We start from the raw sequence: 13,225 nt of genomic DNA, 5'->3' as shown, positions 1-13,225 counted from the left end.
CTAGAGGCCTCAGAGAATAAGATGCTTCCTCTGCCCAACCAGAGTCAGCCAGATCTGGTTTGGCACTGCCTGTGACTAAGGTTAGGTGCTATTTGCTAAATTCTAGGATTTAGTCAGCAGACAGGGCATTTGTACCCTAATTTGTCAGTAATAAAGGTTTTATTTCAGTCCCCTTCTATTTGTCCTTGGTTTTAACTTATGTTAAACAAAGGAAATAGCGAGCAGTATCATTAACTAGATGCCTCTCAGTGACCAAGATTAAACTACTGATCAACACTACTTAGTACTACTATACTACAATGAAGCAAAATTCTCAGAGAAGCTAAGCTAAAATAGTAACGTTTTATGACATCTAAGATCAGGTGCCTTCTCTATAAAAGTTAGGCAGGAAGCAGTATCTAAAAGTTATAGCTCCTAAGACTATAAGTTTAGGAGGAAAGGCCAGATTCTTCAAGAATAAATAGTCTACAGTTAGTCAAGGTTCAAGAGTTTTTCATCAGTCGTACTTAGAATGATTTTCTAAAATCTAACCCAAGGCAGTAAGAGTGTGTAATGGCTCTTCTTTACTCACAATAAGGGAGTTATCTATGGGATTATATCAGAACTAAAAAAAAAAAAAAAAAAAAAAAAACCATCTAAGAAGCAAAATGCCAAGAAAACCTAATAACTTTGATCATCTGGGCTTTGGATCAGCAACCAGATTGCATAAAATAATATGATCAAGACTCTGTTCAATTAGAGGAGTGACTGAAAAAGAACAGGAGACATAAAAGTACATGCAAATTTCTTGAGATCCAAGATGGAACCATTTTTATTTTTATGATTGTCACCAACAGATCAGTCTAAAAATGTTTTTAAGCACCTATCAGAATCAGGACCCTTGGCAGGTGTTAGTTACACTGTGGTAAGCAAAATGTTATCTCTGTGCTTTTCAGAAGTTATTCATGTTATATGTTGATGAGGTGGAGAGCACAGCAGATGTAGAAATTAATCTTAAGAGTAAGTAATTTTGGTATAAGCTTCAATGACACCTTTTTCTACCCACTGATCTTATGCAATTCCACATCACTTCTCTACACAGGTACAATCCAGAAATGCTCCTTTTTATAATTCCTTTGAGTATCATAATATCCAGCTATTAGTTTAAAAAAGTTAAGTATCTAAAAAATATTACAAAAGGACAGTGAATGAGAGGAACAGTTAGGTATTAAGTTGTCATATACTGCGGGCACAACTACATATAAAAAACATGCACAGAAAAAAAACCACTGAAAGATATCACTATGCAGCAGCACCAAACATATGACACTGCTTAACTACGGTGACGGTATGGAAAGATGGCTGCTTTTGGAAACAAAGACATTTGTCACAGACAGTAAATGCCAATCAACCTTTGCAAAACAGTATTTAGTCAATCACTTACCATTTCATCTGAATAACTTCTCTCTATTCACAAATTTTTATAAATATCATTATCAAGAACTTACCACATGAGTAGTTTTTAATGTATTGCCATCAAATCTGCATAAACTGAAGTTCTCTTCAAAGAAAATATCACATTCTTCTAACTCTTGAGCATTACAAGGAGGTTTATCTTTATCTGGATTTGGATTCTTGGACCAGAAAAGAAACAACAATAAGAGCATTAATGTTTTTCATATTTAAAGATGTTGAGATTACAGAAATAATGAAATATTAAATTTCAGACTCAGGACCAATAAAAACTTAAACAAAAATAGTTACAAAAATAATAGACTGATAGAATCAGCAGAAAAAGATATGAAAACAGCTATTATAAACATGTTCTATATACTCAGAGATATAAAGAAAAACATTGAGAAATACAGATGATATAAAAAAAGAACTAAACTGAAATTCTAGATATAAAAATACAAAATCTGAAATAGAAAACAAAATAGATGGTACTGATTAGACATGGCAGAAGAAAAGACAATCAGTTAGTCTGAGTCTACTTAAAATGTAATAATAGTCTCTCTAAAATAGTAATATGTGCTGTGCTGTGCTTAGTTAATCAGTTGTGTCTGATTCTACGATCCCATGGACTGTAGACCGCGAGGATCCTATGTCCATAGGGATTCTCCAGGCAAGAATAAAGTGGGTGGCCATTCACTTCTTTAGGAGATCTTCCCAACCCAGGGATGAAACCTAGGTCTCCCACACTACAGGTGATTCTTTAGTGCCTGAGCCACCAGGGAAACCCTGGTAAAAGATAAAAGAGTCCATCTAAAAATGAAGCACAGGAAGACAAAAACTAAAAACAGACACAGAAAATAAGAACCCCAGTGACCTATGGAACCATATCAAATGGTCTAACATATAAATATTTGGAAGGACGCAAGAAGAATAGAAAAAAATTTGAAGAAATAATGGCAATTTTTTTTCAAACTTGATGAAAATGAAGGTCAAAGAATCTCAAGCATAACAAACATTAAGAAAAATATCACAGGAAGTCACATTACAATGAAATTGCTGAAAATAAGAAAAATAAAATCATTCTCTCAGTAATAATGAGAAAATTTTAAAGTGGTCAGAAGAGGAAATCATACTACAAATAGAGGAACAAAGTTACAAATGACAGTTGACTTATTAGAAACTATACAAGCCAGAAAACAATGGAGTATGTTTGAAGGTCTGAAAAGTAAAACACCCGTCAACAGTGTCTTACACACTTAAGAAAAATAGCTTTAAAAGAAGAAAGGCATGCATTTTTGCATATGTATGTCTGCAGAAAAACAAAAGAATTATCCAGCAGAAAGGATTTATCCAGCAGAACTACAATGCAGGAAATGATAAAGAAAATTCTTCAGCAGGAAAAAAAATGACATCAGATGGAAATCTGAATAAACAGAGTGTGAAAGAGGAAATGACAAATATTGGGATCAACGCAAGACTTGTCCACACTGCGTTTTTAATCTCTTTAAAAGACAAGTGACTCAAGTTGTAACATAATAAGTTTATAAGGTAGAAATAAAAGGACAAAAGTAATACACAGGATGAAGGAATGGAATTATACTATGAAGTTCCCAAGATGAGTTAAATGAACTCAAGATCTGAGTTGAAGATACATGGTGATGAGTTGAAGACGTACACCATAATCTCTAGCATCAACACTAAAACACACACACAAATATCCACCCAAACAAAAACACAGAGGTATAGTTAAAAATAAGCTAAACGCAGAGATAAATAGAATCACTGATTTTAGTGTTTCACTTGAAGTCTGCAAAAATCACCGTTTGATGTTTTTCTTTCAAAGAGTGAAAAAGGATTACTCAAGTTATAAATTGTATATTCACATGCATGTAACAGAAATACAATTCTATAGCAACTGATAAAATGTCCAAACCTAGTTTGCCAAAATACAGTCATGTTATTCAGAATTTAAGAACCCACAAGGGTCTGAAACAAAATGTCTGACAGTTACAGACATTATCAGATCTGTCCATTTCCAGCTGAGAATATAGAGCCAGCTAGCTATGGTTGTTCATTGGAAGGACTGACGTTGAAGCTGAAATGCCAATACTTTGGCCACCTGATGCAAAGAGCTGACTCATTTGAAAAGACCCTGATGCTGGGAAAGATTGAGGGCAGGAGGAGAAGGAGATGACAGAGGATGAGATGGTCGGATGCCATCACCAACTCAGTGGACATGAGTTTGGGTAAACTCCTGGAGTTGGTGATGGACAGGGAGGCCTGGAGTGCTGCAGTTCATGGGGTCGCAGAGAGTCGGACACGACTGAGCAACTGAACTGAACTGACTGAGCTATGGTTGTCTGCTCCATCCTAAATATCAAAGGAAACAATGATTACAGTGACTGGTTGGAAGGTAATTCCAGCAATGAGCTGGGCCATGGGCTTTCCAGGTGGCTATGGTGGTCAAGTATCCTCCTGCCAATGCAAGACACATAAGAGACCCAGGTTCAATCCCTGGAGAAGTTAATGGCTATCCACTCTAGTATTCTTGCCTGCAGAATCCCATGGACAGAGGAGCCTGGCAAGCTACAGTCTAAAGGGTTGCAAAGAGTTGGACATGACTGAAGTTGACTTAGCATGCATGCATGCATTCTGTTACAGTGACTCAAGAAGATACGTACATCCAGCAGAACAGAAAGTACTCTCCCTCCCTCCCTTCCCCTTTCAATTACTCATATAGGGCTTCCCTAGAGGCTTAGCTAAGAATCTGCCTGCAATATGGGATATGTAGGTTTGATCCTTGGGAAGGGAAGATCCCCTGGAGCAGGAAATGGCAACTCACTCCAGTATTCTTGCCTGGTGAATTCCATGGACAGAGTAGCTCAGTGGGCTACAGTCCATGGGGTCTCAAGAACTGGAGTAACCAACACTAGAAATAAGAGGGCAAAAAAGTAAAAGCTAAGGACTATCGAGGCAGCCAGTACTGAAAAAGACAAGATTACAGAGAAAAGAGAAAGCAAAGAAAACCCAAGACTCCACGCTGTTTTCCTCAAGCTATCTGCTATTTCAAGCTGAGCTGAAAAAGACAAGGGAAAGCAGTGGATAAAAGGCTAAAAAGCTTAATTTTGATAATTGTCAAAGTACTTGGAGACAAAAATTAGAAATCAGGGCCTACACAGGAGGAGAAACCTGGTAAACATTCCACACTTTTAGCTAAGATATGTGAAAAGTTTTGCCCTAGGTTTAAGAACAGACAAGAATAAACCAGCCAGGCAAAAAACTTAAAGCCAGCAACAAATCAAATCAATCACTAATGGGATTAAGAAAACAGGCAGAAAATTTGGAGGATACAGCTAATGTAGTATTTAGAAGGAAGTGTAGAGCATTAAATGTTTTCATTAAAAAAGGAAGGTAAAAAAAAATCTAAGCTTTCACCTTCAAAAAAAAAAAAGCAAAATAAATCCAAAGCAAGCAAAGAGAAAGTAATAAATGTCATAACAGAAATGAATGAAACTGGAAACTGAAAAAAAAGAAGAAAAATAAAGTCAACTGAAATAAATGCCCAAAATATCTACTAAACAACTTAAATTTATGGTTTAAAACCTTCAAAAAAAGAAAAACTCCAGACAGTTTCACTAGCAACTTCCATCGAACATTAAAGAAGATATAATGCCAAGTCTACAATCTCTTCCAGAAACAGAAGACAGAAACACTTCCCTACTCATTTTATGAACTCAGCATTATCCACATACAAAAAGTAAAAAAACAAAACAAAAACTATAGACCCCAGTATTCCTCACAGAGATGTAAAGCTCTTCAATAATACCAGTAAACCAAACCAGCAGTATGTAAAAGAGAGTAATTTTATTTTACTGTAGATTAAAGGTTCTAATCAATGCAGTAAGGCAAGAAAAGGTAAAAAGATTTGAAAAAAAAACTGCCTTCAGTTAGAGATGACAAAATTCTGTTATTTTAAAACTAACAAATTCACTAGTATTCAGGCATAAATACCTTAGTCATTTATTTAACAACATTCATTTGAAATCATCAAGTTTAAAAGGCAGTTAGCAGCAATTATCTACAATCTCACAACAAACCTCCATTACTGTCTCTATAATTATATCTTCAGAACCCTATAACAATAAATACTTGCTAAATGAATGAGCATAGAGAAATGCAGTCTGCATGACTTATAACAAGGCTATGAAATCAAAGTTCTGTAGTCATACATAGAATTCCAGTGATTCTTGAAATTTTCCTGAAAGATTCTTGAAATTATGCTGGAAAAAGTGAAACATGGTTTCTCCATTTTGGTCATGTTTTCTTTCATCCGAGACATTTACTTTCAATATTCTAATCTTTCTTTTCTATCTCAGGATGCAACCAACTCTACAGTATAAATACTTCTTTATACAACCCTCTGCATTGCTATAATTCCAGATGGCAATAAGTTAGACATTTTAAATGTGCTGATGTAAGATCTGGTAAATGAAGATAACTGAAGTTCTGGTGTATTGCTGTATTTGTTCAAATTCTTAACATTATCTTAAATGTTATCAGAGGAGGAACATATTCAACAAAAAACCATAGTTATATGTAGTGTGTATGTATACACACCCCTTGTGATATTTTAAGATCACCCAAAAAATGTCAATGATTACAAATAGATTATTAGCAAAGTAGGGTATAAAATCAAAATTTTGTCCCTATCAGCATTGGTCAGTCAATTCTTCTAAAGGAGAATACAGATATATAGGCAGATATAGTTGACACCTCAACAACATGGGTTTGAACTGGAAGGGTCTACTTAAAAGACTGAAGGCAGGAGGAGAAGGGGACGACAGAGGATGAGATGGTTGACTCAATGGACATGAGTTTGAGCAAGCTCCAGGAGCTGGTGATGGACAGGGAAGCTTGGCATGCTGCAGTCTATGGGGTCGCAAAAAGCTGGATATGATGGAGTGACTGAACTGAACTTAAAATACACACTACAGAAATACATAATATGCAACTGGTTGAATCTGAGGATGTGGATCAGCAGATATAGAAGACCAACTATAAAGTTAAACTCAGATTTTTGAGTGTACAGGGTGGGCTCCCTAATCCCTGCATTGTTCAATGATCAATTATATATTTCCTTTTCTCTCTACATATATTGAGAGACCGAGAGATACATATATACATACACATATGCATGTACACCACCCTGTATGTAAAACATGCCCCCCCACACATATATATTCAGTTAGTGAATAAGGAATAAATAATAGAATTTCAAGTGATATTCAAACACTAGTCAGTAATACCTAATGTCTTTTACATTAGGAAAAGCAAAATAACGTTTGAAAAACATGGTATAATCCCCACATACTTCTGAATCCTTGTGAAGTCCCACTACTATTGCAATTGCTTACCAGTTCATCAGAGGTCAAATGCATCAAACGTTCAGCTATTGCAGCACACTGAGCTGAGTCTCTTATAAATTCCCCTTGTTTATCACCAACCACTAGCTCTGGCCATGTCATGCCTTCACTCTTCTTGATCAAGGAAATCTCCAAGCTAGATGTGTAAAATGAGGAAAGTTTTGTTACATTAAGCAGCTACACAAACTATACAACCAATATCAAACAGAAGAATCTTCCACAGAAATTACCCTTCCAGTGTCCCGAGAATGTTTTACCAAAAATCAAGTTCATTTTAGTTTTGCATATGATGGAACACCTATCATCCAGGAGTAAATAAGGTAGACTTAACAAATATGGAAGTACCGCTGGACTGATGGGAGAGTCAAATCACCCTCAGAAAAACTTTTGCAGTTCAGGTGTGCTGACTGTTACCAATCTTAAGTAGTGGAAATATAAGCAGATGTATCTATGAGTTATTTCACTGGGGAATGGAGATGGAGTGATGGGCACATAAAGTTAAATGGAAAGGGCCTAAAACTAAAGGTATCTCTCTGTGTGTGGAGCCAACAATTACCTTCACTATCACCAAACTAGTAGTCATGATATGATTACTAAAGACCAGGCAGCTTAAATCAATAAAAAAGAACCCATAAGGGAACTCTAAGATTAAGGACTAATACAGCGGGAAAGGGAGAGAGGTATGAGTCAGGGCAGACTGTGGACATGGGACAGGGAATTGCCCATGTGCCTCCTGACTAGGAAAGGGAATCCAGGTAAGCTGGCTGCTGTGGTAATACAGAGAAAAGTGGGTGGTGGCACCTGTTCCACAGCAAAGCAACCTTTTCCACATGCCATCTCTGGTACATATGGGTCATACTAACCCATGCCCTGCAACTCAATTTGCAAGGAAACAATTGTCTGAACACAATAACAACTATTATCATAATTATCAAATAGAACATACTAACATCAGTTATTTTCAAGGCTATTATCATCACCTTATGAATTAACTACAGCACTTTAAAATTTTCTAAAACTACTTTTAAAGAGACTATACAATATATCTTCCTGACATAATGAGTTTCTATCATTAGCATTAAAAATTACCACCACAATTAATAATGCCCAGATAGTTATATTTTCTAAGGAGAAAGCTCATCTCAAAAATGAGGATGATTAATGATGATAATAAAAACAATGACAGCAGCTTATACTTACCTAATGCTTACCACATGCTAGGTGCTATTTTAAGCATTTTACATATTTTAACTCATTTATGGCTCACCACAAAGAAAGTAAATACTATTAGCATCTCCACTTTACAAATAACAAAAAAAGCACTGAGAAGTTAAGTAACTTGCCAAGGTCATAAGCTAGTAAAGCAGTCTGGCTCCAAGTCCATGTTCTTCACTATTGCACTATTCTGCCTCTCTGAAAAAATATATGTAAATAACTATTAAAGAACTTGTACCTAGTGACCAGAACGTATAAATACTGTTCTTAGTCAGTTGCTACCTAAAGAAGTTAACAAGTTCATACAGTCTTGGTTTATAAAGAATTTATGAACCATCAGTAAATTGGCATATTCAGTCAGTTACTCTTTTAGCATAAATGCATTTCTACATTTTAAAACTAGAATCATATCCTACCATCCAAGCAAATAGGAATACATAGCTCCATACATAATACAGGTTAGTTAACAAATCCTTTCAAAGTCAGAACATTAACTATTAAAAATGAGATGAATAATATAAAAATATCATGTGTTTTAAACCAATGATACCACACACACATCATTGTAATTACCTTTTGTAACATTAAATAGTAATTAAGCACCTCAAATTTCATGGAAAAACAATACTGGTCTATGTTCATGTGTTAAATGTTGAATCTATTTTTGCATATAGTCCAGCTCTTCTCCTAAATCTTGGCTGAGTTACTGCTTGATGACTTATATTTAACAGTATGTTCCAGCTGGTTTGCCAATTTAAAAATGCTATCCTCAAATTGCACACACTAGTAAGATATATTTAAATAGAATATATGGAAATATAAAATATTTTTAAAAGAACCTTTTGGATATAGAGTTTTTTAAACATATATAAAAAATATAACCAAGTCACCAAATTTCTCCATTAATAAAATGATTTCAAGATATCTGTTCAATTTAAAGCCTAAAAAACTTTGTGAATTAGATATACAGTTCTTAGACTCTAGGCATTTAGATTCATATCAAGACTCACTTGATTTCACTGACTACACTAAAGCCTATGACTGTGTGGATCACAACAAACTGTGGAAAATTCTTAAAGAAATGTGAATACCAGACCACCTTACCTGTCTTCTGAGAAACCTGTTTGTGGGTCAAGAAGCAACAGTTAGAACCAGACATAGAATAACTGACTGGTTCAAAACTGGGAAAGGAGTAAGACAGGATGTACATTGTCACCTGTTTATTTAACTTAAATGCAGAGTACATGATGCGAAATGTCAGGCTGGATGAAGCACAAGCTGGAATCAAGACTGCCAAGAGAAATATCAATAACCTCAGATAGACAGATGACACCACCCTTATTGGCAGAAAGCGAAGAGAAACTAAAAAGCCTCTTGATGAAAGTGAAAGGGGAGTGAAAAAGCTGTGTTAAAACTCAACAATCAAAAAACTGAAATCATGGCATCTGATCCCATCATAGCAAATAGATGCGGAAACAACAGAAACAGTGACAGACTATTTTCTTGGGCTCCAAAATCACTGCAGATGGTGACTGCAGCCATGAAATTAAAAGATGCTTGCTCCTTGGAAGAAAAGCTATGACAAACCCAGACAGTGTATTAAAAAGTGGAGATGTGACTTTGCCGACAAAGGTCCATCTAGTCAAAGCTATGGTTTTTCCAGTAGTCATGTACGAATGCGAGAGTTGAACCATAAAGAAGGCTGAGCACCAAAGAACTGATACTTTCAAACTGTGGTGTTAGAGAAGACTCTTGAGAGTCCTTTGGACTGCAAGGATATCAAACCAGGCAATTCTAAAGGAACTCAACCCTGAATATTCCTTGAAAGGACTGATGCTGAAGCTCCAATACTTTGGCCACCTGAAGCGAAGAGTTGACTCCTTAAGAAAGACCCTGATGCTGGGAAAGACAGAAGGCAGGAGGATGACAGAGGATGAGATGGTTGGATGGCATCACCGATTCAATGAACATGAGTATGAGCAAACTCTGGGAGATGGCCAAGGACAGGGAAGCCTGGTCTGCTGGAGTCCATGGGGTTGCAAAGAGGTGGATAAGACTGAGCGACTGAACAATGAACAAGAAAGCACAGGAATACATCATCTAGTTAGCAAATTAAAAGTTAGTAGAAACAAATTATTTCCATTAAAAAGTTTAAATTGTGAAAATTCAAATAAATAGCTGTTTTCAACCATTTATTATTATTATTACTCTCTTATTGTATCCAGAGCTGGTAACGAAAAGCATGACAATATAATGCAAACAATAACTAAGCTAGTAACTTTAACCTTAACTACTACAGTAATTCCATTTTTAATCTATCCTAAGAAAAATAATCAGCAGTATTGATGAGCCTATCGTAGTATTCCCCCTTGATGTAACCACTGCAGAAAGGATAAAAAGAAGAAAAAAGTAAAATAATAAAAGGTAAAATTTCAAATATAAATAAAACTAAAAAAAATACCTATTATTTTCTTTAATTATCCATGTACTGCTTTCATGATCAATAGATGAAAAGAGATTGCCTTCCAAAAACCTCTGACCCTTCAGTACAATGTTGACAGAATCAGGCAAAAACTGTACTTGAATGTCTTCCTTAGTACAGTCTTCTGGAAGCTGTATTGTTACTGTCAAATCATCTTCAGTCTGTTGCCAGTAATACAGAGGTTCTTTGGGAAAGAAAAATGTATTATGTAATAAAAAAAAAACAGAGACTACAACATAACATACAAAATCAGAAACCAGAACATACAGAACACCTATCTAGCATCTTTTCTAGTGATCTTCTCACAAAAAAGTAATTATGAACAAATATGCAGAGATCTCCTTGGGGAATTTTCACTCAAAGTGTTGTAGCAATCACACTTGACATTTCCCTGTTCCAGTCTTACCTAATGCCCTAGAAGATATACACTCATAAAATACAAATCATAGCAACTCTTTATTCCCTACCTCCCAGTACCCTGCTTCTCCCTCTTCTCTTACACACACAGACACAGGATTCCAAGCATGCGTGCATGCACGCACACACACATATACAGGATTCCAAGTTAAAAGAATACCAAATATGTCACAAACCCTGCCTGAAACTTTCATCACGACCTTGATTTGCCACTGTTGGGGCAATTTAGTAACTGTGATACAGGAGACTACGACTATTTGGTGGGACAGACATCCACACAAAAATAAAAGATATATTTTCCTTATAAAAGTATTGGCTATTTTACTCCACAACATGAAAGCAATTTCATAACAAATTCAAGGGCTGTCAGTATATTTAGTCTAAGTTCCCAGTAAAAAAAAATCCTCTTTTCAACTCCTTCACTATCCCCTCTGCTTGGCTCCTAAAAAGCTATCTACCTAAGAAACACTTTTAGGCCCATAACACTATAACCATGAAGTAAGAAAGCAGGGCTTAAATGTAAAATGGACAAATATTTGCTTAATAGCATCCATAAACATTAATCTGTCCACTCACTCATCAGAAAGAAATATAACATTGGTGTTGTTTAGTCACTAAGTCATGTCTGACTCCTTTGTGACCCACCAGGCTCCTCTGTCCATGGGATTTCCCAGGCAAGAATACTGGAGTGGGTTGCCATTTCCTTCTCCAGGGGATCTTCCTGAACCAGAGATTGAATCTGTGTCTCCTGCACTGACAGATAGGTTCTTTACCACTGAGTCACCTGGGAAGCCCAGGTAATAGGTAATATCAGTCTAACTGAAGTTTACAGAAAATGAAACCAGAATATATACTCAGGAGAGCTTAAAAGAAAGCATGCTAATTAACAAACTATCCATAATTTTTGTTACAACCATTTTCCTTTCTTATTGTGAAAGTCTGATGATATTAAAATAAATACAGAAGAAATTTCCCAAGAGCAAATGGGTACAAGAAGTTAAGTTAGGGCCGTTAGAAGGAAAACAGAAAAACTGAAGGGTTTACACTAAATGGAAGTGGTTTACACTAAAAGAGTAGAACAAATTCAGGAGGAATTCAAACATAACGTGAGATGTCAACTAGTGGCTAGTGATTTAAAAACATGATGTGTTCCAACTAGGCTGCAAATCTGTCTTGGAAGCACATGGGCCTAGCTACTAGGCAGACTGGTTCCAAGGATGAAGGCAGTCCATCATTCTTCCTCAAGCACTCACCAAAGGAGTTCTAAAGGGCTTGTGGTCTAGTAATACAAATAGCTGCTCTGGCTAAGCTCCAGGAGAGTTTAACATTATAACTAAGACAGAACAGTAGTTTACTCAGAAAGGGATCTTGTGAAAAAAATCACTTGTGAGAAAACTAAGCTATTAAGAGGTGAAGTAAAAGGCCACCATGCGCAACTCTTATATTCAGGTGTTCATATTTATAAACCTGGAGGAAATATTCATATATTTATTATAAAAGTATTTTCAAGGTTTTTCAACAAATTTTTTAAAAGCTATGTGAAAATGAAAGTTGCTCAGTCATTTCTGATTCTTTGCAAACCCATGGCCTATATGGTCCATGGAATTCTCCAGGCCAGAATATTGGAGTGGGTAGCCTTTCTCTTCTCCAGGGGTTCTTCACAACCCAGGAATCAAACCCAGGTCTCCCACATTGCAGGTGGATTCTTTACCAACTGAGTTATCAGGGAAACCCTCAAGAGCTATGTAAGTACATAAAAATACTGAAACCCATTTTTATTTTAAATAATTTAAGTTGTTAAAGTAATAAAAAGGGTAGCTTCAAAGAGTAATACATATGATTGTTAAATACTGTGCAAATCTGTTAAGTAAAATATACTATTCTCTGACTATAAATATCAGAAATATGAACAGCAATGATTCTAGAGAAATGGTCTCCTGAATATTTTTTTAGAAGAATATGAATTCTTTGCATACAAATATAAACTTCTTCTGAAAGACCTTTTTATTCTTTTCATTCTAAAACATTACCTTCATTCATTCATTCAAGACTGAGAAAACGTTAAGTGATTCTATCCCCTAGGAACTTTCTTTCAGTTCAGCATGAAAGGGAAGAACACGTAATTAGCATACCTATATGAAGAGATGTATACAGAAAAGGAGTACCTCAAGGCTGTATATTGTTACCCTGCTTATTTAACTTCTATGCAGAGTACATCATGAGAAACACTGAGCTGGAAGAAGCACAAGCTGGA

General features: G+C 35.8%; 1 protein-coding gene across 2 annotated transcripts in view; it reads right to left on the bottom strand.

Moving 5' to 3' along the window:
* NUDCD1 (NudC domain containing 1) overlaps positions 1-13,225 on the bottom strand; it is a 93,371-nt gene that overhangs the window by 39,453 nt on the left and 40,693 nt on the right. For both annotated transcript variants that reach the window (XM_010812118.4, NM_001076880.3), the window contains 3 exon segments: positions 10,534-10,738; positions 6,849-6,993; positions 1,488-1,613 (listed from right to left, as the gene is read on the bottom strand). In XM_010812118.4, the coding sequence (XP_010810420.2) occupies positions 1,488-1,613; positions 6,849-6,993; positions 10,534-10,738 (476 nt within the window).

Source organism: Bos taurus, chromosome 14 (assembly GCF_002263795.3).
Source record: "Bos taurus isolate L1 Dominette 01449 registration number 42190680 breed Hereford chromosome 14, ARS-UCD2.0, whole genome shotgun sequence".
NCBI classification, from domain to species: Eukaryota; Metazoa; Chordata; class Mammalia; order Artiodactyla; family Bovidae; genus Bos; species Bos taurus.
This window is presented reverse-complemented; position numbering and strand designations above follow the sequence as displayed.